This window comes from Martes martes, assembly GCF_963455335.1.
Source record: "Martes martes genome assembly, chromosome: 1".
Taxonomy (NCBI): domain Eukaryota; kingdom Metazoa; phylum Chordata; class Mammalia; order Carnivora; family Mustelidae; genus Martes; species Martes martes.
Genome location: NC_137888.1, coordinates 164,041,731 through 164,066,145, shown reverse-complemented (window position 1 = coordinate 164,066,145; position 24,415 = coordinate 164,041,731). Strand labels below are relative to the sequence as shown.

The 24,415-nt window shown below is 41.4% G+C and overlaps 1 protein-coding gene across 1 annotated transcript in view; it reads left to right on the top strand.

The window, feature by feature from the left end:
* The first annotated feature begins 4,910 nt into the window (after positions 1-4,910).
* IFT122 (intraflagellar transport 122) overlaps positions 4,911-24,415 on the top strand; it is a 63,214-nt gene continuing 43,709 nt past the window's right edge. The window contains exons 1-7 of the mRNA XM_080818643.1: positions 4,911-4,971; positions 6,496-6,580; positions 11,221-11,299; positions 13,193-13,269; positions 15,402-15,468; positions 16,636-16,782; positions 20,137-20,212. Coding sequence (XP_080674769.1) covers positions 16,670-16,782; positions 20,137-20,212 — 189 coding nt within the window. The 5' untranslated portion in view covers positions 4,911-4,971; positions 6,496-6,580; positions 11,221-11,299; ... (1 more) ...; positions 15,402-15,468; positions 16,636-16,669. The remainder of the gene's footprint in view (positions 4,972-6,495; positions 6,581-11,220; positions 11,300-13,192; positions 13,270-15,401; positions 15,469-16,635; positions 16,783-20,136; positions 20,213-24,415) is intronic.

Here is a 24,415-nt window from a genome sequence, read left to right as displayed (position 1 = left end):
TATTAAAAAATAAATAGTGGAACTAAGAGATCTTAGATGTCTAAAGTTAGTCATCCGCAACGGAACCAGCCACTGTTCTTTGACTTCCAGTCCAAACTTCACATGGTAACAGGATTTCTCTTTGTTCAATCCTGCTGCTGTGATCATCAGATTGTGCATTTAGCTAGGTGGTCCTGTTCATCCTCCCCCTTCATCCTCTGCTTGCTAACATTTAAATATATGCTTTCCATTTCAGCTGAAAATTCCATTTTCCTATCCAAAACTCCTTCCCAAATGCTCTTATTCTTCTCTGAACTCCCTCCTTTCTTTTCTTTCCTTGTTTTTTTAAAGATTGTATTTATTTATTTGTTAGAGAGTGAGAAAGAGCGAGCACAAGCAGGGGAAGCAGCAGGCAGAGGGAGAAGTAGGCTCCCTGCTGAGCAGGGCTCCATCCCAGGACCCTGGAATCATGTCCTGAGCAGAAGGCAGACACTTAACTGATTGAGCTACCCAGGTGTCCCTGAACTCCCTCCTTTCTTCCTTAAAAGCACTGCTCCAGGTTTATCTCAACCATGATGCCTTATCTGGTTAGCCTGCCTTATTCCAGTCAGGACAACATTTGTTATTACCCTCCAGTTACACCAGCTAGTGTTTACTGAGTACTTGCTATAGGCCAGACAGTGTTTACATTCATTATTTTATTTAATTGCCACAGCAACTAGTGTGGTTGGAATTGTTACCCCATTTACAGATGAAGAAACAGACTTAACAAGGTGACATAATTTGCCTAAGATTCAAAGCAAATAACTGGGACTGGGTCCGATTGTGCAGGATTTGGAGGGGCACCTTGGGACTTCAGTTTACAGTGGAGTGGGCACAAGGTTGGCAGAGGACAATTTGCAAGATTTGCCCTCTGTCTTTCTGCAATGACATTCGACAGTATATCCGTCTCTTAAAAGAGGGTGGATGGGGGGAGAGAGCCATCCTTTAGTACAATAAATTGCCTGCAGCCTGGTGAGCGCTCCAATCCTGGGAGTGTTCAGAGGTTGGATGGCTATCTCTAGGGAATTCCTAGGGAATTCCCTGCTGTGTGTGGGAGCTGGACTACCTGACAAATTTTAGGGTCTTTCCCAATTCTGAGTTTCTGTGATCTTGTCGATCTTTAAAATAAAACAACCAGTTGTTTTTGTTTGTTTGTTTGTTTGTTTGTTTTTACCAGCAAAGTGGGTTTATTCAGGAATAGGAGAGGAATTACGATTCAGGAGAAGAAAGCTATGGTGAAACACAGGCAAGTTCTGGAAACAAAGGAGAGGAACACTCTTTTGTAGAGGAAAGGGGGAAGGAAGTTGGGAGGGGCCATTATAAGCAAAAAGTCCATTAAAGTAAACTGGGAGTTCAGAGTGTAGTGGCTTTTCATTGGTTGAGTTGAGACAGTCTCTCATGTTGCTGGGCCAGGAGAAAAATCTTTATCTAGGGTAAGATATAGGCTTCTTCCTGTTGGCTCTTCAAAGGGCTGCCAACAAGTAGTACACCATGAGAGCTCCCCCTTCTGGCCTCTGGACTCCATTTTATTTATTTATTTTTTTAATGTAATTTTTAAAAAAGGTTTTATTTATTTATTTGACAGAGATCACAAGCAGGCAGAGAGGCAGGCAGAGAGAGGGGGGGAAGCAGGCTTCCTGCTGAGCAGAGAACCTGATGTGGGGCTCGATCCCAGGACCCCAAGATCATGATCTGAGCCAAAGGCAGAGGCTTAAACCCACTGAGCCACCCTGGTGCCCCTGGACTCCATTTTAAAAAAGGTTTTCTTTATTTGGTTTCAGTCTCATGATGTAATTAAAGTCTGAGGGGTTTAAGATAAAATAGTTTGTCGATTATATTCATCTTGTGTCTAGGACAATGCCATGCACAGTGGGCCCACAACTGTCTAAAATAGGGTCCTTGCCCTTAAACTGCACATGACTATAATTAAGATAGTATTTGAAACTGTGAAATATAGAAGGATATATAATTCAGAGCTACCATGAATTATACAAATCCTAAGTGGATTAACAGTTTAGATTGGGGTAAATTGAACATTACGTTATACTTTAGGAAGGTAAATTTCAAGATACTTAGAGAAAATGAATTTTCACATCTGAGAGTAAGATAGTTTAAGGCTTGGCCCAAATCAGATACCTAAATGATTTTCTGAGAATTCAACCCAAAATGATCCTTATGAAGAAGCTCCCCACAGGAACCACTTTAATGAGCTTAGATTGTCTACAATGCAGAAAGGAAGCCACATGACCAAGGATGACTATAAAAGAGAGGTACAGATCCTCTCCAAAATCTGGTACCTCATCACAGCAACCCACAGGTGTCAGGTGCTTGCACAAGGCTGGCCATGCACCCAGAGGTGGGAGGGCAGCTCTCTAGCCTTGTTTTGTAGGTGAGGACAAAAGCTCAAACAGGACGCGTAAGTTCTTCTGAATCCAGGTCACCTCTAAGTTTCACTTTACTGCCTCAGGTTGTGATACGCACCAAGTATATTTTCCTCTAGAATCAGAGAAAGTGCAGAAAACAGTAAGGCCCGGATATGTTACCATGTAGTAGGGAGGAAGCTGAAGAACTCAGTGTCTGTGTTTGCTTCTATCAAGAGGGATGCCCCCCTTGTTCCAGCTTCTCCATCAGCCAGCTGTTGAATATATGTGAAGAGTTATTATTGTTATTATTTTAAGAATTATTTTTTTAGGGGCGCCTGGGTGGCTCAGTGGGTTAAAGCCTCTGCCTTCGGCTCAGGTCATGATCCCGGGGTTCTGGGATCGAGCCCCGCATCAGGCTCTCTTCTCAGCAGGGAGCCTGCTTCCTCCTCTCTCTGCCTGCCTCTCTGCCTACTTATGATCTCTGTCTTCAAATAAATAAATAAAATCTTTTTAAAAAAAAGAATTATTTTTTAAAGGAAGCTTCTGAGACCAACAGAGCCTATATAAAAAGCTTTCTAATTCTACATGTAATGCCTTTTTTTTCATATTGATAAAGTGTGGAAACTATTGCTAATTATTTTGTCAACTATGGCATATGCTAATAATAATGAAAATGAGGGCCACAAATCAGAGTGGTTAGAGCTTGGGCTTTGGAGCCAGACTGCCTGGGTTTGAATTCTGTAGCAGTTTATTTTCAGACAAGTTACTTAACTTCTCTGGGCCTTAATTTTTCTCATCTGCTGAATGGGTATAGGGTTATGAGGATTAAGTAAACTAACACATATAAAGCATTTAAACTGTACTTAGCGCACACTGAAATAGATGTGCTTAATAAATGTTAGCCACTGTTACTGTTCAAGTACTAAGGATAACAGAGGTTTGTCATATTTGACAATTCTTCAAGAAAGTGGAAGGCAATATAGCACAGACTCCAGAAGTCTTATCTGAATTGAAATTCTGGCTCCGCCATTTGCTGGTAGTATGATGTTGGGTGAGATACTTGACCTCTCTGAGCTATGGTGTCCTCAACTACAAAACTGAGTAATAATTCTTACCTCATGGAATTGTGCGGATGAAATAAAATAAATAATATATAATAATAATAAAATATAAATAAATATATAATAAAATAAAGAAAAATGAATAAAATAAATTAAAATATAATAATAATTAATAATAATAAATTTAAAATAAAATAATAATAATTTGAAGAGCTCAGCAGGAGTATCTCTGGAATATACTCCAAGTACTCTTCCCCAGGGACTATACATCTAGATTACTACAGATATCAGGTAAATTTATACCATGCTTTTTAAAAAAATATTTATTTATTTATATTCATACCACACTTTTACAAATAGGCTGCCCTGGCAGTGCTATCTAGCACATTCTTACCAGAGTCACCTGAACTAAGGAAATCTTCTGCCTAGGGCATTCAAGAAGCATTGTAATATGGCTCTAGTCTGTTTTTCTACCCTGATCTCTCCCTACTGCCTTGGCATGGTAAACTGTTTCAGTCAATTCGATTGTTTAGACTATTTGCTATTCCCCACCTTCCTGTCTTTGCTTATTCTGTTTTCTCTGCCTGAAATGCTGCCCCCTCCAGATCTCCTCCTGCATGTCTCAAAAGCTCTACTTTTTTCACATACTGTTTTTTTCCATGAAGCTTTTTCTTATCTGTTCTCCAGATCAGAACATTGAGTCTTCCTCCTTTGAATTCTGCCTAAAACCTTTACTCAGTATTGTTCTGTATTTCATCTAAGAGGTCACTGATTGTAAAATACCATTACTTTACATACCACTAAGAAAGCAAAAAATGCTTTCAGTTAGGCTGATATATCATCAACTACAAGACACATCCCACATCTCAGAGATGTTAAATTGTGAAAAAATGTATGCTTCAGAGTTGATGACATATGGTAGTTCTTTGTGAATGTCTCTGAGTCACATCTCCTAACTGGATGGTAGTTTCCTTGAGGGCAGGCATTTGCTGCTGTAATTTACTGGATTTACTGTGATTTACTCATTTTGTATCTGTTACTGCCTAACACCTAAGAGACATTCATTAAGTATCTTCTTGGTTGTAAATAATAATGATATTTTAATAAATGACCAGTTTTCAGAAACATGTGGATTTAGTACCCCTCAGTTTGTCTAGCCTTTATAGAAGAGTTAGTGCCTTCGACTGTTGACCCTTTGAATCATCTCTGGTGTCTGGCTTCTGGACAAGTGGAAATTGGGACATAAAGCTAACTGCCAAGTAAATCGTGATTGAATGGGCTGCCAAGGTATGGTGGTTGAATGGAATTTGCAACCAAATGCAATTCTTAGCCATTATTTTTCTCCCTCATACACAAGCGGTGTTTCATAATGGAAATAAAGTTTGCTTTCCTGGCCATTAGCAGACCTCATCATTTTGGTTCCTAATTGTCCTTTTGTCTTGTCTTGTCTCCTGTTTAGTATATATGACCTCGCATTTAAGCCTGATGGAACGCAACTGATTTTGGCTGCAGGAAACAGATTACTGGTAGGATTGTGTTTGAGCTTCCTTTTTAAGTGCTTTTTTCCCTCTCCGTCTTGTAAATGCTCTGAAATTTGACCCCCTTTTTTTAAGGTAAAAAAGGCAAGGGCGGAAAAACCAGTCATTTTTTATTAGGGAAGGAAATGGGCTATTTAAAACCGGTAAGTAAACTGTCTATCAGATAGGAACCTGTGAACAATACCTCCTTTGGAGTCATTAATCTTTCCCTTTTTACTTTGAGACACCCATGAAAGAGTTGAAAACAATTAATCAAAATGCCTTTGAAACTGGACTGGTGTCAGCTGACATTTTGTCCCCCTGAAAAATTCAAGCAATAAGACTGAAGCGGCCCCCTCCCTGAGAAGCCAGATAGCCTGACCCCAACTTTCAGGCATTGGCCTACCTAAATAATTCCATATGGATGCTGTCCTTTTTTCATATTTTCAAAGAATATAAGCTCCCTCTGGAACCTATCCCAGTGTATAAAAGTAATTTTCAGAGAACTCTTTATGTTTGACCTAAAAACCTTTGTATGATCTCTCCTTCCTCCTACGTAAGTCCACTTCCCCTTGCTCTGTTGTCTCGAGATATGCAGACTGACTGATCTCCATTCTCTGTATGGTAATTACATAATCTTAAAACCTTGGTTAAATTGTTCTGCAGACTTCTTCTCGCCAGGGTAAACAATCCAATTCCTTTTACTTTTTTTTTTTCAAAGGTTATCTTCTCCAACACTAACCATTTCTGCAGGGTTTTGCCTTGATTACTCAGATAGTGTGTTTTTTAAATTTCCACATGTTTATAGGTGTTACAGTGCTACAAAATATCCTAAATCCAAATTACAGCTAGGTTTTATAATATTTCCTTTGATTTGCAAACCCAGAGTTCAGGTCTATGACTTTCAAACTCTTGATAGCAGGTATGAAACATCTCTCTATGATGTTCATACTACGGGAAGGGCTAGAACTAAAATTTAATCATGTTGTAGCTGGCTCTTTGTGGGTGCTAGCTTTACTTGGGAGGGTCTAGCTTGATTGGTTATAGATCCAAATTCACATAAGTTGAGTGAATTTTGTAGAGAAGTTCCGCAGAGTGAACTTCTATTTCTCAAGGATTAATAGCATGTTCCTGGCCATGTAATTCACAGAGTTGGGACTTCTACTTTTGGGGTTCCTCCACTTTAAGTCATATTCTTTCTGGTTTCTCAGTGTAGTTTTTAATTGATAAAATTTAGAATATTGACAAATATTGACAAAGTGACAAATATTTTGTTATATAAACAAAAACAGGAGCAACCTGCAGGAATTCTAACTAATGGATATCATGTGAATACTCTGTACTTTGTCTTTTTTTTTTTTTTTCTCCCATGGGGGGAGGCGCAGAGGGAGAAGGAGAGAGAATCTTAAGCCTGTAGCAGGCAGGGCTTGATCTCACAACCCTGAGATCATGACCTGAGCTAAAATTAAGAGTCGAACACTTAACCGGCTGAGCCATCAAGGCGCCCCTGTACTTCTTTCTCTTTTTTGCCAGGTTTATGATACCTCTGATGGCACCTTACTTCAGCCCCTAAAGGGACACAAAGATACTGTGTACTGTGTGGCATATGCAAAGGATGGTAAGAGTCTATTCTGATTTTACACTCTCTGTAATGGCGTCATAGCTGCTCATTTTTTCTCCTTAGTCACTCCTGAATACGACTTGCGGTTGCAGAAGATAGTTAAGTTTCTTAAGCTTCAATTCAATCATTCGAGTCGGCAAGTACTTACTGAGGGCCATCTATGTGCCAGGCGCTATTCTAGATGCTTGAAATAAGTAAATTAAACAGTATGCTCGAAATAAGGCAGAATAAGGGGAATTGGAGTGTTGGGTGGGGCAGGAGATTAGGTACAAGAATGAGGGAGGTGGTGAGGGTGGGCTTATTGAGACAGGAACAGATGAGCAAAGACTTGAAGGTGGGGAGGCAGTGAGATTCTGATAGTGGGCATCTAGGGGAAGAGAACTTCTCACAGAGGGAAAAAAACCATTGCAAAGACCCTGAGGTGAGAGTGTACCTTCCAGGGGCTTTGGCAGAGAGAATCAGGGGGAGCAGTAGAGGATATGGGTAGAGAGGTAACAGGTATGGTTGGGGTGGCCAGATCATGTTGGCTGTCCTAAGGACTTGACTTTGACTTTGAAAATGGGGAACCACTAAAGACTTCTGGGCAGAGGAGAGATCTGATCTGATTTATGTTTTTAAAGGATCCCTCTAGCTGATATTTTGGAAACAGCCTGCAAGGGGTGAGGGTTGGGGCAGGGAGACCAGTGAAGAAGCATCATCCAGGCAAGTTTTATAGCACTAGTGATGGTGGCTCAGACCTCTGAGAGAGGTGAGAGTAGAGGGAGTAGTAAGGAGTGGTCAGATTCTGGGTATTGTTTGAAGGATAGGATTGCCAGACAGATGGTATATGTGGTGTGAAGAAAGGAGGCAGGGGACTGCAAAGATTCTGACCTGAGCTACTGAAAAGTTTGGAGTGGCTTTCTACTAAGATGGGAAAGGCTGCAGATAATATACTTCTAGTGGAAGATCAGGAGTTCAGTTTTGGACATGCTGAATTTGAGAAACGTTGATGCTATAGGAGAGAGGGGAAGGACTTGTCAGAACAGAATCATTGGTGGGCAAGAGGAGATGGGATCTAGGACCTAGATGGGGCGTGGTGGAAGGTAGAGGATGTCACCACAGGGGCTGGCAGAATGAGGCATGTTGTATTAGGAGTCTAACGGGAAGTTTCTTCCATTCTTTCAGTGAAATAGGAATCTACATCATCTCAGAGTGAGGATGGGGAGGGAGGTGTCAGAGAGTTGAGAAGAAAGGAAAGAATGGAAAGTTGCCACTTAGGAGAATGGCTGAGTGGATGTACAGTGAAATCCCAAGCAATATGAGGGGCCCACTTGAAGCTGATCATCAATAGAAAGTGAGAGCAGTTGGCGTGATTATGTCTTTTCCCCCCACTACTTTGAGCTGCATAGATGCAGGTTGAAGAGAGTTGGGTTTAACCAGATTGGTAGGTTTGCAGGCACCTCTGAAGAGGAAATAAGAGGGTAAGGGAGTGGAGTATGTATGCAAAGGAGTGATTATATACATTGACTTTGAACTGCTGGCTGTGTAAGCTCTGTAATGGCTGGGGGGAAGATTAGAGGACCATAGGGGGTGGGGCAGTGGAGAGGTTCTAGGTCCTGGGAGATTGGAAAGGCTACTGGCTATGGTGAAGTGACAAAGAGGAGAGGTGGTAGTCAGAGAATGGATGCTTGAAATCGATACTGAGAATTAAAAATAAATCTCTGCTATTCTTTGTGTGGGGTTACTGAGAAGAACATGGGCTTTGGCATGAGATGGCTCCAAGTTGCAATCCTAAGGTAGTTAGTGAGTCTCTCGGAGTCTCAGTTTCCTTATATGTCAAATGGATATAGGATGAGAGGTAGCATTCTATGACCACTGCTGAGAAGGCCCAGAATCAGAATGTTACAGTGCTTGAACGAACCTTGGAAATCATTCAGGTTCCAGGTTTTTAACTACTTTTGGATGATGAACCTCTTCAAGAATCTAATGAAAGCTGCAGACCTCTTTGTAGAAAAGTGCACATTCTTCATGTATACACATAATTTTGTAAGTATAGCTTTAATCGGATCTAGCCCAGTGTCTTCATTTTAGTCCTATGTAAAGACCTGGAGAAGTCAAGTGACTCGCTAAGATCATGCAGCAAGTTAGTGGCAAAAACACTTCTTTCTTGCCTCATAGTCAGCTGTGCTGTGTCACAGTAGCCATGGGTTATTTTGTTTTCTGTTTTTTATGTGCATGTTTGAGTTCAAATTCAGAGTAATACTGTAGGGAGGCCTTTGGTGCCTCTGGAGTTTATAAACCTAGGGATTCTTTGGCTTACTACACCATTAAGTCCCTTGAGGGTGTCAGAGTGTGGCCTACAATTAGTGGCAATTGTCAGCACTTTGCAGAGTCCTGACACATACATCATCAAATTTGACCTTCCCAACAACTCTTTCAACCAGTCAGGGAGGGATTCTCAGCTCCTGCATAGATGAGAAAACAGACTTGGAGCAATTATAGGTGAGGGTGACAAAGCCAGACCTGCCCCAGGTCCTCCGACTACAGAGCCCTCATTCCTTCTAGTAGATCATACTGCTTCTCCAGGACGTTACATCATGATTCAGAAGTCTTTTAATTCCTCTAAACTGGTCTTTTCCTCCTGGATCTAGCAATGGAAATACTCTGAATTATGGTATTGCTCTTAAAGCTTGCTTGTTTCCAGTGTCTCACCTAGTTTAATAAATATTTAATGAACAATCATGATACAAAGGTATGAAAGAACTAGTTTTTGGTTCAAGAAAAATAAGACAATATGAAGAATAATTGTAATAATAAGAGCTAATTTTTTAAAAAGATTTTATTTATTTGTCAGAGAGAGAGAGAGAGTGCAAACAAGCAGGGGGCAGTGACAAGCAGAGGGAGAAGCAGGTTCCCCACTAAGCAAGAACCCTGTTTCAGGTTACAGTCCCACGACCTTGGGATCATGACCTGAGCCAAAGGCAGACATTTAACTGACTCAGCCACCCAGGTGTCCCTAATTTTTTTTTTTTTTTTAGTACTGATTCTATTCCAGACACTGTCCAAAATACTTTAATCTCCTTTAATCTTCACAACAACTATGAGGTAAATACTGTTGCATCCGTTTTTCAAATGAGGAAATGAAGCATAAGATGTTCAGGAACTTGTTCTGGGTCCTGCAGCTGGTACCATCACTAGGAATTCCAACTCAGACTCTGAGGCCATAGCCCACACTCTTCATTACCTGCTGTCTGCCATTGTGGAGGGAGGAATGACAAAAATAATAACAAATAAAAGCAGCTTCTGTGTATTTAATAGATGCAGCAATGTCATATGACTCACCCAAATATCTGCTATTCCAGCCATCATGAAAGGTATTTTACAAATATTATCTTAGTTGTCCCCTATACAGAGCCTTTGAGGAAGATGTTATTATTCCTTTATGTTTCAGATGTAGAAGCTCAGAAAACAGTGACTTGCCCAAGGTCAACTTCCACGGGCCTTAAGAACAAAGTCTAAAATTCCTTAACAAGGTTTACAAAATCTGGCCCATGGTTACTTCTCAGAGGTCATCTCTCAGCAGAGTAGGTGAAGGCTCCCTGTTGTTTGCTGCCATGATACCCTGCTCCACTTCTAAGCACTTGTAAACTTGCAACAATGTCATTAAGAAGTAATTACTTGGGACGCCTGGGTGGCTCAGTCGGTTAAGCCACTGCCTCGGCTCAGGTCATGATCCCAGGGTCCTGGGATAGAGTCCCACATGGAGCTCTCTGCTCGGCCGGGAGCCTGCTTCTCTCTCTGCCTCTCCCTGCTTGTGCGCTTGTGCTCGCTTGCGCGCGCGCTCTCTCTCTCTCGGACAAATAAATAAATAAAAATCTTAAAAAAAAAAAAAAAGAAGTAATTACTTTTTATATGTTGCCTCTCTCTAGTCCCATTCTTTCATAAAGCCCAACTAGTATGGAAATGAAAATCTCATTTGTTGCTCTTGCTTAAATTCTTTCTTTGGGATAAAGAGCAAGATCTTGACATGACCCTGAAGCTCCTAGAGATCTATCCTCCACCCACTTCCCCCCTGGCCCTTGGTATTCCATGCTGGTGCCTATCAGCCCCTCAGACATAACAGGCTTTTCCTTCCTCAGGGCCTTTGCATATCTTCTCTATCCTTGTGAATGGGTCTTTAGCTTCTCTTTGTACCTGGCTAAGCTTTGCTTATCTTTTAGGTCTCAACTGAAGGTTCTCCTCCTGAGAATCCTTTACCTCGTCTAAGTTAGGTCCTCCAGTTATTCTGTTTCCTAGGACTCACTTCTTATCACATTATATTTGTGTTGGATTAATTTCATTTAATGCCTTCTTTTACTAATAGACTAAACTCTATGAAGGTAGGGATCATGTGTGCTTTAATCACTGCTTAATCCTTAGCATAGAACATGATACCTAGCATGTGGTAGGCCCTCAATACATCATTGTTTACTCAGTGCCGGACAAAGCAAAATTTGAATCCAAACTTCCTGACTGCCATCCAGTACTAAAAAGAAAAAGAAGTAGAGAAACAGCTGACACTTATTAGTTACCTCAAAGAGCTAGTTTTCTAAGAAATACTCCTTGGGAAATGCTGGTTTAAAATAAATGTGACAGTTTTCTTTTTAAAATACTTTTAGGCAAACGCTTTGCTTCTGGATCAGCTGACAAAAGCGTTATTATCTGGACCTCAAAATTGGAAGGCATTCTGAAGTACACGTAAGTAACCATTTAGATGTACAGTATTGTTGCTTTGACTCATACTGAGCTACTCCAGCAAAAGCCCCTTTAGGAAGAACTTTTTTCTCTGCAATTGAACTTGAAGGAGTATATGGTGGGTATAGGAAAGTTGGGTAATGAATTACATGAATGAAAATTTCTTGAGCATGTCTAGCCTGGCCAACATTGAGCTAGGTGTTTTCATATAGCTCAGTTGAGTTAATCTGACACCATAGATTCCACCCCACCCAGACCTGTCCCCTTTTAATGTCCCCATTTCAGGCATTGGCCTCACATCCCCCCAGTTTCAACAGCTAGAAACCTGGGGTCACTGTGCTCCAAGCTTCCTCTCTGTAAGGGCTCTGCTCATGTTCTTCCCCGTTCCTCTGCCAAGTTAACTCCTACTTGCTCTGCAGATTTCAGGTTCAGATGTTGCTTCTTCTGGGAAGCTGTTCCTGGTCCTCTAGACTCAGTCAGGTCTTCTTCCTGGCATTTCTCCCAATTGTAGTTTTACAGTTTTTCTGGTGATTGAGATAGCTCCCATCAGCCTATAAACTCCATGAAAGCAAACATTGCATTTTTTTTGCTCACCCTTGTGTTCCTGGTGCCTAGTACAATGCGTGGCCCATAATTGGTACTTAGCAAATGATTTTTTTTTTAATTGTGGTAAAATACATATAACAAATTTATCATCTTAACCATCTTTTAAGTATACAGTTCGGTAGTGTTAAGTACATTCATATTGTTGTACAAAACCTCCATAGCTCTTTTCGTCTTACAAAACTAAAATTCCATACCCATTCAATGACAACTATTCCCTAGGCCCTTGGCCCCTGGCAGTCACTATTTTACTTTCTGTCTCTATGAATTTGACTTCTCTGGGCATCTTATATAAGTGGAATCTTGCAGTTTGTCCTTTCATGACTAGTTTATTTCACTTAGCATAATGTTCTCTAGGTTCATCCATTTTATAGCATGTCTGTATTCCCTTCCTTTTTTCTTTTTTTTAAGGATTTGTTTATTTATTTTAGAGAGAGAGTTGGGGAGAGATGCAGAGGGAAAGAACCTCAAGTAGACTCCCTGCTGAGCATGGAGCCCAATGCGGGGCTCAATCCCAGGACGCCAAGATCATGACCTGAGCCAAAATAAAGAGTTAGCCACTTAGCCAACTGAGCCACCCAAGGCACCCCAGAATTCCCTTTCTTTTTATGGCTGAGTTATATTCTAGTGTATCTATGTAGCACATTTTGTTTTTCCACTTATCCATCCTTGATGGACATTGAGTTACTTCCAATTCTTGGCTATTTTGATTGCTGTTATGAATGTGGTTATACAGATCAACAGCTTTGAATGAGTGAATAAATGAATGAATGATGAATGAGGTTATAAGTGAAGTGTTACCCAGAAGTGAAGTAATAAAACAGAGGCTGAGATGCCACTTGTGTACATGACTCACACATCTTTCATTGCTGTCTCAGGATTTGCCACGTTCCCAGATCTTGACCTATAATACCTTCATTGCACCTCCATCCTGTATTTCCAGGCCTCCACAAAGCAATAAATAACAGCCATCACCTGTGCACCTGGTGCTAGGCTAGGTGCTTTACTTCATTATCTTGTCAGTTCACAAATTGGAGGAAGCTACCATGCTGGTCTTGGAGGAGGTAGCATTTAGACTAGGCCAATTTCATGGGTAACGTCTAAGAGATGAAATGGTGGGTGAGGAGCAATCCACGGCAGGAGAATTCATCCTTGTGCTTTTTGTTGGTCACTTGCATAAGAGCTTGTGGTGTGTAGTCAGAGAGACTGTGGGCTTATCATAAAATCTTCAGTTGTAGCCACTGAAACATTTGTGGTTTGCTGCATAATAATCTATAGTTGTTTACTTCTTAGACACAATGATTCTATCCAGTGTGTCTCCTACAACCCTGTTACCCACCAACTGGCATCTTGTTCCTCCAGTGACTGTGGTAAGTTCTGATTCCCGGTGTCTTGTCCTGGAATTACTGAAAATCTGGGCAAAAAATCCTGAAACTCATCCAGAATGTGGTTGTTTCATCCTAAGAGAGTTAATGCTAATTCCCTCCCCTCAATGGCTAAGGGGAGGCTAACAGTTATTCTTTAAATTGTGTGGAAACCGAGAGAGTGAATGGTAACAAAGTCTGGTAAGCAATCTGGGCGACAGCAGGAAGGGCCGCAGGGAGGGAGATGGTAAGAAGGGTGGGAGAGCACAAGCATAACTTGGTGTTGCCACCTCTGGGAAGCCTTCCTGTCTCATCTGGCATGAGTAGGTCATCATCCCTGCACCCCTGTGTTCCCAAACATCCATCATCCATGTGTGTGGGAAATTCTTCACTGTTTCAACTGTGCTTCTTGTGTAGCCACCATTACTTGTTCGGTGGCTATAGTTGTCCTTCCTGAGGGGCTGGATGCCCAGAGGAGCTCACTGTGGCCCCATTTATGGCATTGGCAATGGTGCTGGCACAGAGGAGAGGCCCTTGAAATGTCCATTGAGGCAGGGAGGGAAGGAGCAGAGGCATGTAGGTTATCTCTATTTAAGGTCAATTCTGGTTTTCAGCTCATCCGTTCTTCCTTCCTGAGTACAACAGAACAGGCATTATTGAGGAATGAGAGACCCATGTAATCCCTCTCAGTGTTTCACTGTTCTTATCTCAGATGAACACATTCCTACCCTGTCTATCTCATTGACGGAGTTCTGAGGTTCAAAAGAGAGAATATAATGGAAAGCACGTTGTATAAATGGGAAAGGGACTGTCATTCATTAAAAATTTTAGCATTTTCTCCATGTAAGACACTGGTGTGTGTGTTTACTTTTATGATTAAAAAGACAAAATAGAATCCCTATCTTCAAAGAGCTTGTGGTTTGGGGCAGGTGGGGAAGTAGAATTTGTAAAAATGTAACATCAAGTAATAATAATAATAATATTTATTGAATGTTTGAGATGTACTAGGCACTGTGCTGAGAGTTAAAATGAATTCCTATTTGAGCTCTATGATCACCCATGAGATCAGGTATTATTCTCATTTTCACACCACTGATAAAAAAGAACTGGAGCTTAGAGTGGTTTGGTGACTCACTTGAGGTTGCCCAGCCGATAAGTGGTGGAACCAGGGCTTGGACCTAGGCCATGGGATTTCATCTAGAGTATGATCTGGCAAACAGTGCTATGGCAGACACAGAAGGGAGAGGTTTCCTCTGCTGGAGGCTCCAGACAGGCTCAGTGGAGCATAGATAAGATTATGCGCAGGTTGAAATATTTGGGGGAGGCATTCTGGACCAGGGGGAGGGAGAAACAAATAGCTTGCTTGATGTTGCAGTTTGCTACGTAAATACATTATTGCCCTAGATTTACCTTCTTGATCATACTTCATGGCTCAGGCAAAGAGAGGAATTTGCTCATGTTGCCTAGACATATACCTGTTGTAGAGCAGTGAGCCACTAGCAGGAGGGACCCAGCCAAAAGTGGCCATTGTGCCTTGGACAAGCAAGATCATGTGCTGTGGGTGAGGCCTGGAAGAGGAAACTGATTTTCAGGAAGCATTGTTCATTACTTCAAATGCTAAGTTGTACACTGTATGTATGTATGTACTGTATGCAGTGTAATAGTTACGAACTATGAAGTTGCCATGACTTTGAGTTAAAGCTCTGAAAAGTTGGCTAGAAATTCACCAATCTACCCTCCCTTTTTTTTTTTTTTTTAAATAATTATAGATTCTCTGTCAGTTTCAAAGATACAGGGAGAAGTCTATCAGGAAATGGGGCCGGGTACAATGTGTGTATATAGTTCTGTCCTTTCATCACCTGGTTAGATTACCATTGCCACAAAGACATTCCTTTGTTGTCATCCTCCTCCTATTCTTCCCTAACTGTCACCTGGTAACCATTAAGCTGGTCTCGATCTTTATAGAATTTTGCCATTTTGAGAATGTTATAAAATGGAATCATACAGTACTTGACTTTATGAGATTGGCTTTTTTCACTTAACGTAAAGCCCTGGAGGTATATCAATAGCTTGTTCCTTTTTTATTGCTGAGTAATACTCCATCCAATCTCTCTTCTTTAAATTATTGTATGTTGAAGGTTTGTGGTCTCCTGAACAGAAGTCTGTCTCCAAGCACAAATCTAGTAGCAAGATCACCTGCTGCAGGTGAGTTAAAGGCAGCTCTGAAGGTAGGTTTCATATTCCCTTCTCCCAAACAGACTCTCAAACTCCAGTTAATTTACACAGTGGAAAAGGTCTTGTGTGACCTAGGTGGTTTGGACCTCTGTATTTTCTCTTTTCTTTCGTGGTCCTCTTGATGGGAAGGACCCATGCCTTTGGTCATCAAGCAAAAGAGAACAGCAACTTGCCTTCCTGCAGTTTTCTAGCAACAAGCCTCCTCATCCAGAAGCTGTGCTCAGTGGAGGTTTTCTGGAGGTGCACAGATGTCCTCATGTCCAGGTAGCACCTATGCTAGAGAAAGCACAGGCTTTGATACTAGACCTGGATTTGAGTACAGATTTAGTCATAACAGGCTCTGTGACCTTAGGAGGTTCTTCATTTGACAAATGGGGATAACTGACTTGATAGTGCTGCTGTGAAATGCACACAAACTAAGTAGTATAAAATAAGCAGCACAGTGCCTGACATACAGTAGAGACTATAAATGATAGCTCTTCTGGCTCTGCAGCTTCTGAGGGTAGCCTTTCTCTCATTCATCATCTGTTAAGCACCTACCTATCTATTCAAGAGGCTAGGCATACACCAAGATATAGATTCTGTTTTTAGGTGTTCTTGAAGGGGGAGGAGGTTGAAATGGTGAGTGGGGAATGGCGGCTGGCCCAGTGATGGGGGCACAAGCTAAGAGCTGTCATGGAGGTAAGGACAGAAAGGTGTGGGAGCTCAGAAAATGGTGCTACTGACTTCACATCTTACTGTTGATTCTAAAAATAAATGGGGTTTGAAGTTTGGTCCCCTGATTTTTACATCAGGACCAGGATGAGCCCTGTTGTTGCTGCCTCCTCAGACTGTATTTCTTTTTTTTTTTTTTAAAGATTTTATTTATTTATTTGACAGACAGAGATCACAAGTAGGCAGAGAGGCAGGCAGAGAGAGAGGAGAAAGCAGGCTCTCCACGGAGCAGAGAGCCCGATGTGGGGCTCGATCCCAGGACCCTGGGATCATGACTTGAGCCGAAGGCAGAGGCCCCAACCCACTGAGCAACCCAGGCGCCCCTCCTCAGACTGTATTTCAACCAAGGCATCATCCTCATTAGTTTTATCTTCTGTGTATTCCTTTCCGTCTTCCCATGCCCTTCGTTGGTTGTATGAACAGCTGGACAAATGATGGTCAGTACCTGGCTCTCGGGATGTTCAATGGGATCATCAGCATACGGAATAAAAATGGCGAGGAGAAAGTGAAGATCGAGCGGCCAGGGGGCTCTCTCTCCCCCATATGGTCCATCTGTTGGAACCCTTCAAGGTGATCTTATAGCTCTTCTCCTTCTAGAACAAATACTATTAAGAAAAAGGGCTTTCTCCACAGGCTGAGTTCCTTGTTTCTTCCTAAGGTCTCTATCCATTCAAAACCTTCTCATTCCATTTGACCAGTCTGTTTTGGAAGCCATTCCACTTGAATGGAATTTTTTAAGAGCCCATTTTGAGTTTTGGAATAAATCCCAGAGATTTTAGCAAAGCAGATGAATTATGTAGGCCAGCCTAACATGTGTGTATATATGTGTGTATGTTTGTGTGCATGCATGCTACAGAAAGCCCATTTCTTTTTTTCTTTTTTTTTTTTAAAGGTTTTATTCATTTATTTGACAGAGAGAGAAATTACAAGTAGGCAGAGAGACAGGCAGAGAGAGAGGGGGAAGCAGGTTCGCCGCCGAGCAGAGAGCCCAATGCGGGGTCCGATCCCACAACCCTGAAATCATGACCTGAGTCGAAGGCAGAGGCTTAACCCGCTGAGTCACCCAGGTGCCCCAGAAAGCCCATTTCTTTATGAATTAATAACTCACCTCTTTGCTCTGGCTTCATTTTGATCTTTTCCCCTTTTAATTTCTTCCCTCCAAATCTGGGCAGAACATGTGCCCACTGGATAATAAATAGCTATTTCATGAGCCTTTTTTTGCTGCCCCTTGCCAAAAAAATAAAAATTAAGTCTAGAAATGCCCCCAAAGCTTGTAGCTCCACAAATGATTGGCATCTACATTCTCAAACCTTATACACATTTTTCTTCTTCTGCCTATGTGACTTTAAAGGTAGACTAATAGCTTTAGGTGCTCTTTGTATAGTCCTCCAATATTGAATTCCCAGTATCCCTCAAAGAATCTTCTGAAGGTAAAGGACTTAATTGTTTACCAGCCCAATGTCATTTTACAGGTGGTACCTACTTGATTTAGAAGGTTGTTTGATTCTATTGCCTTTCTCATACCAGATTATTATGCTTCTTCCTGAATAATTGTGTCCAGCCCAGGGCTGCACCATGCATGTCTAATGTCTTCAAAGGCCATTAGCCTACCCCAGAGTTCCTGCTGTTTGATTTTGTGGCCACAGATGACTTTGTGGCTTCAGGGTACCATTTTTAATTCATGAGAAGCAGGATGCCCAGTATACCTGGTTGCTGTCCTCTTCCGGGCAGGGTTCAGGGGCTCCTTGACAGGTTTTGAAATTATAGCTTTAGTGCAGTTCTAGACAATGTGATTGTGAACAACCACTTACTGTCTACAGCCGATGGGAGAGTTTCTGGATGAACAGAGAAAGCGAGGATGCCGAGGAAGTCAATGTCAACAGATATTTTCAGGAAATCCCTTCCACTCTGAAGTCAGCAGTGTACAGTAGTCAGGGTAGTGAGGCAGAGGAGGAAGAGCCAGAGGAAGAGGACGACAGTCCCAGGGACGACAACTCGTGAGTGTGTCCTGAAGAATGAGACCCCTCCTTGGAGGGATCCAGGCCCCAGTGAAGACCTGCCAGGGCAGACACTGTTCTGAAGCTCCCTTCCAAGTTGGGGGAATTGTTGGTGAAAGGTCCTCCAACAAGGGGGAACACACCCTTATAACTTGTGTTACAAAATTATTCTTTGGGAAACTTAAGAACTACTGAAAAATCTAAAGGAGAACAACTTTTCTATAAATCCGTATCCCGTGAGGGAACCATTGTTAGTATTTTAGTGTATTTTCCCTCTGTCTTTCAGTGTGTCCATATGATTAAGTCATATCTAACCTTCTTTTCTTCTACTTGACCATCATAAAGTGAACTCTTTCTGGTAACATTAGTGGTCCTTTTAAAAACAGATTTTTAATGCCTGCATAGGATATGCTGTGTAGAAACACCATAGTTCATTGAACACTTCCTCTATTACTGGACACTTTTCCTGGCCTATTCCCCTGTACCTTACCTTGCATTCGATAGGACATATATCAAAGAGGAAACCCTTGCCTTACCCACAATCCTCACACCCAATTCCTGGCTGTCTAGGCATTCTTTCTTCTTTTCAATTGAGTTTACCTATAAGGAAAACATTGGCAGCCTGGAGTGGGGAAACCTGGGGGAGCCAGGATGTTCTGACTGGGCAAAAATGGTCTAGCTTGGGACTTTCCAAAAGGCTTTATGGTACCTGGGGTTCCTTAGAAGAAATAGGTGAAGGTGGAGGACAAGGAAAGGAGGAAAGGGTGGGCTTCAGATCCCTATCTCTGCTTCAGCCAGAACAGCCCCTTTTGTTGCTTGACATGAGTTTTTGTTTTGGTGAAGAGTCCCACTGCCAGGAATAAAAAAGAGAAAAGGGAAAAGGGAGATTTAAAACCACCAATCCAGCTCATGATATGGCTTCCATAAGAAGGCTCATCATGGGCTGGGTTCCTAGATTGTGTTTGGACCTCAGTGTATGATTTCATACAGAGTTCTCTCCTACAGGTCTTTTCCTGTTAAGATCCTTCTCCATCTTTGTCTTTTTTCCTTAGTTGTGAATTAGTGCCAATATTTGCCAATATGATGGCTGGGTTTTGCAGATGAGGCTGCACCATTCCTTGCCTGCATATTTAATGGTGCTTCCAGATGACTGCAGGCCCTGGGCTTGAAAAGCTGGAATTAATAAACAGAGAGGAGGCAACATTAGGTAGAGTAAGACCAGCTCTCAAGAGCTGGGAATATCTCTTTCTTGAACTAGATTCCCAAGTAGCTTGATCTTCAGCCTCAGCTGAAGAGATTTCTCCTGTGTGCTGGTCCTACAGCCCTAGTCCCAAGGCACTGATAGTGATAGATACTCAGTTTCAAAGACAATTGTTGGTCTTCAGAGAACCCACTATATTTTATTAGATCCAGTCAGAAACCATTTCACTTGTTCGAGAACCCCAACTGTAAGAGAACATAGCTTTATGTGTTAATTTTCCTTCTTCAGGAAGAGGAAGCCAGCTTCCCCTTTGTCCACTGAAAAATCAGACAGCCCATGCCTTTCCACTGCAATTAGACTTGTGTCTTCACTGTCTCCCCACATTTTATAGTACATGAGTAAAAAGCACTTTTGGCTCTATCACCTTGCTCTTTCTTAGCACTACTCTCAGGAAGACTTGAAATGAGGGGTTTAACCTCTTCACTGTGGCAGAGCCACATAGTAGGGTATTCAATTAAATAATGGGTCCCAGGAGATTCATCTTGCCTCATCCCACTGGACTGATGGGTTGGCCCACATTACAACTTTTGGCCCCAGTATTGCTGTATAACATTTGGCAATCTGACAGTCTGGCCAGCACTTTTTCCTGTTGTTTGTTAAACACTTAGGGCTACAGTTATCAGTGGGTCATGGCCCCACATAACCTCTTTGTCTTCTGTTGATTAGAGAGGAACATAATGACATCCTGGCTGTAGCTGACTGGGGACAGAAACTCTCCTTCTACCAACTAAGTGGGAAACAGGTATGTAGCACTATACAAACCCAGTGGGAAATACAGTTTTGGTCATGCCTATTATATGCTCTTTTTACTTTCAAAGATTATATTATTAGTAATTATACTTTATTATTGTTAGCTCCTGTTTTTTGAGCATTTACTTTAATATCTGGTACTGTGCTCAGTGTTTTACATATTTTATCTCCTTTAATTCTCACAAAACCCTGTGAAGTAGGTACAGTTGGTTATCAACTTTGTAGAAATGAGTAGGCAAGACTCAGAGCAGTGAAATAAAGATTATGCCTAAGGTGCTACACTGCTAGTAAATGGGTGGCACCTGAGATTGAAACCCAGATTGTTTTGATTCAAAGCCTTGGTCTTAGTTATGTATCTATCTTCCTTTATTTGCTTTATGCATTCTACAAACATTAACGAGCACCCACTTAGACCAGCACTTCACCTGTGCTAGGAGCTACTGACAGAGCTGTTAATGCCTCTGCATTAAGGCTGGTAGGGGCACAGTTGATAGCCAGTATTCCCAGTGCAGCATGATACATGGTATCTTAGAGAGATGTATAGATAGGCTGTTACAGGGACACAAAAGATAACATCATTGCTTGGTGGAAATGGGAGATTTTGTAGAGGTGAACTTTGAGCAAGATAAACAGGAATTTGCTAGGCAGAGGACATTGGGACTAGTGTTTCAGGCAGAGGAAATAGCGTCTGCAAAGGCAGGGAAGAATGAAGATATATGTCACCTCAGGGAACAGAGGGTTGTTCAGAGTGACTGGATCCCAAGAATTGTGGATAAAAATGGAACTAGAAAGGAAGATGGGGATATAAGTCTAAAGGACCTGAGTCATGTGAATTAGGAGTTTGAACTTCATGTAAGTATTTAGAAGCCACCAATTTAGGTAGGGAGTGACTTGATCAGATTCTTGTTTCAGAAGAATTCCTTGTTTCTATGGAGGGTTGGATTAAAATAGAACCTGGTGGTAGAAAAACCTATTAGGCTGGAGACACCAAGGATTAGAGTGAAGGTGGTATAGGGTGGCTTAGGTACCACAGCCAAGCAGGTGAGAAATACAGCCTGTTCAACGGAGCCTTTGTTTAACAGTATCCTTACTCCTCAAAACATGTCCTGCTAGAAAGGAGGGGTTTCAGTTAGGTGTAGCCCAACTTTGAGGCCATTTCTTTTCTTTTCTCCCTCATCTTGCCATTAGTCTTTTTTTTTTTCTTTTCTTTTTTTTTTTTTGTAGCTGAGTAGAGAAAAGATAAAGGTAGATAGTGAAGTGTCTTCTGAGTTTGCCTTGGCTGATTTCCCCAAACCCTCATTTTTAATTATCTTGCATCTAGCTATGGCCTGTATGTTCATTCACTTAACGTGTGTGTATATCATTATTCAACAAATATTTACTGGCATATCTATTGTGTATGAGGCCCTGGTCATGGGTATTGGAAGTTCTTGGGAACAAATAACCATACTACACAGGGAAGGAATAGAGTCTTGTTGCTATAAAGAACCTGACTTGGTGGTCACAGCCATGGGCAATATCTTGCATGTATGTAGCACTAGAGTTCATCCTGTGGCTCAGAGTTTTTTGAATGATAATCAACCTCGTTCCGCTGAGATAACCCAGTTGGCTAGGGACAGTAAAATTGTTTCCTTAGTTAGGTATCTTTGAAACCTGGGAAGATTTAGAATTAAATATAGGATGATGAAGTAAATCAAGCCTATACTTTTGTGTTAGGTATACTTTGTGTATTTTTGGCATTTTTAAGTGTTTGTAATATTTAAGGGTATCTGGATTAATGTTTATAATAGCTAACATTTATTGAATTTTAGGCACTGTATAAACTCTTTACAAGGTTAACTTTTAATCTTTGTAACAACTCTGTGAGGTATGTATTATTATCATCACTTTCCATGTTAGAAAATTGAGGTATAGGGAGGTTCAATAACCAGCCAAAGCCATACAGGGTAGTAGTGGCCAAGTCTGGTTTGGAACCCAGGCAGACTGGTGCTAGAAATCCATATTAGAATATCTATCAGATCTGTCTTATGATGACCATTTAAGAGTTATAATTGAGTAATCAATTTTATACATCTGATTTTAAATTGAAAGGTGTAAGAAATTTTTAGTTAAGTACCTAAGTAATATTGGAATGTTAAAAAGATTCATTATATTTTCTGGCTTGGGGTGGGATGGGGGTAGTTACTGATCTTCTTGAATCTATATACTTATGTCTTTATTCTTTCACCAAATGTGGAATAATTTTTTGTTATTTCTTCATCTTCATTCTCTCCTTTTCCTTCTGGGTCTCCGGTTACATTTTAGACCTCTTGATATTGTTCTTCAGATAATTGAGGCCCTATTCATTTCTTAAATCTTTTCCCCCCTGCTCTGATCTGTTGCTCAATCTTCAACTTCATTGACTCGTCTGTCATCTATAATATTTCTGTTAAACCCATCCAGTGAATTTTTGTTTCACTTACTTCATTTTTCAGTTCTAGATTTCCATTTGGTTCTTTTTTCCTATTTGTCCATTCATTATAGGAATATTTTCCTTTATATCCTTGACCATAGTTATAATAGCTATTTTAAAATTTTCATCTGCTACTTCGTATCTGAGTTACCTTGGGGTTAATTTCTACTAATTATCTTTTCTCTTGAATATGGTTCACATTTTTGCTTTTTGGAATTTTGGGTTATATTCTGAACATTGTAAATGATGCATCATAGGGATTCATTTCTGTCACGTTCCTCTGAGGATTATTGTGTAGGTTTGTTGTTTTGTTTTGTTTTGTTTTTAATATGGAACGCTTATGGGTTTGTTATCCTTGCACAGGGGCCATGCTAATCTTCTCTACAGTGTTCCAGTTTTAGTATTTGTGCTGCTGAAGGAGCACTGTAGTTGGGTTTTTAATTAATTAATTTTTTAAAGATTTAATTTATTTGAGAGAGAGTGAGAGCAAGAGAGATCACAGAGGATGAGGGAGAAGCAGAATCACCCCTAAGGAGAGAGCCTGATGCGGGGCTTGATCCCAGGACCCCAAGACCGTGACCTGAGCTGAAGGCAGATGCTTAACCGACTGATCCACCTTGGCATCCCTATAGTTGGTTTTTTTAAAAAAACAAGCAGTTAACTTTGCTGGATTCAACATTCAAAGTCCATCTTTCCAGTGTAAGCAGCCCTGAAGTCTCTATTGAGTTCTTTAGCCTTGCTAGGCTGCCTGGCATCTGCCCCACATGTGTATAGTTCAAAGAGCTCAGATATTCAGTAGTGTATGTGCGGAATTTTGGCTCTCCCTCCCTCTCTCATCTGTCTCTTTTCTGGGATTCCCCTCATTTTCAAGCTGTTATAGCCACTCCAAATCCTGTACTCATCTGGCAGGGTGCTGAAAGGACCTGCCTTTAGGCAAAAAGCCATTAAAAAAGTGAGAAACTCACTTGGCGCAGTCTTTTCTTCCAAATGTCCATGTGTCTTCAGTTTTTGTCTGCTTCTGATTGCTCTTTAGTGCCTTCAGGTGGTTGTAATTTATAGTTGGTCCAGAGTTTATAGTTGTTACCTGCAGGACAGCCCAATGGGAACTAGTGAGCCATTACCAGAAACTGCAAGCCTTCCATGTCATGACTCATAAGATTTTTTTTTTTTTTTTAAACTTTCAGGCACCTGGGTGTCTCAGTTAAGTGTCTGCCTTTGGCCCAGGTCATGATCCCAGGGTCCTAGGATTGAGTCCTGCATTGGGCTCCCTGCTCACTGAGGAGTCTGCTTCTTCCTCTGCCGAACTCTGGCCTCCACCCCTCCTCCTGCTCTCCTTCTCTCTTGCAAAAATAAATAAAATCTCTCTTTTTTAAAAAGATTTTATTTATTTATTTGAGAGAGAGAGATCACAAGTAGGCAGAGGCAGGCAGAGAGAGAGGGTGAAGCAGGCTCCCTGCTGAACAGAGAGCCCGATGCAGGGCTTGATCCCAGGACCCTGAGACCATGACCTGAACCGAAGGCAAAGGCTTAATCCACTGAGCCACCCAGGTGCCCCAATAAATAAAATCTTTTTAAAAAGATTTTTTTAGGGCACCTGGATGGCTCAGTCACTTAAGCGTCTGACTTTGGTTCAGGTCATGATCCCAGGGTCCTGGGATCGAGTCCCGCGTCAGGCTCCTTGCTTAGCAAGGAGCCTGTTTCTCCTTCTGCCTGCCACTTCCCCTGCTTATGCTCTCTCTCTTT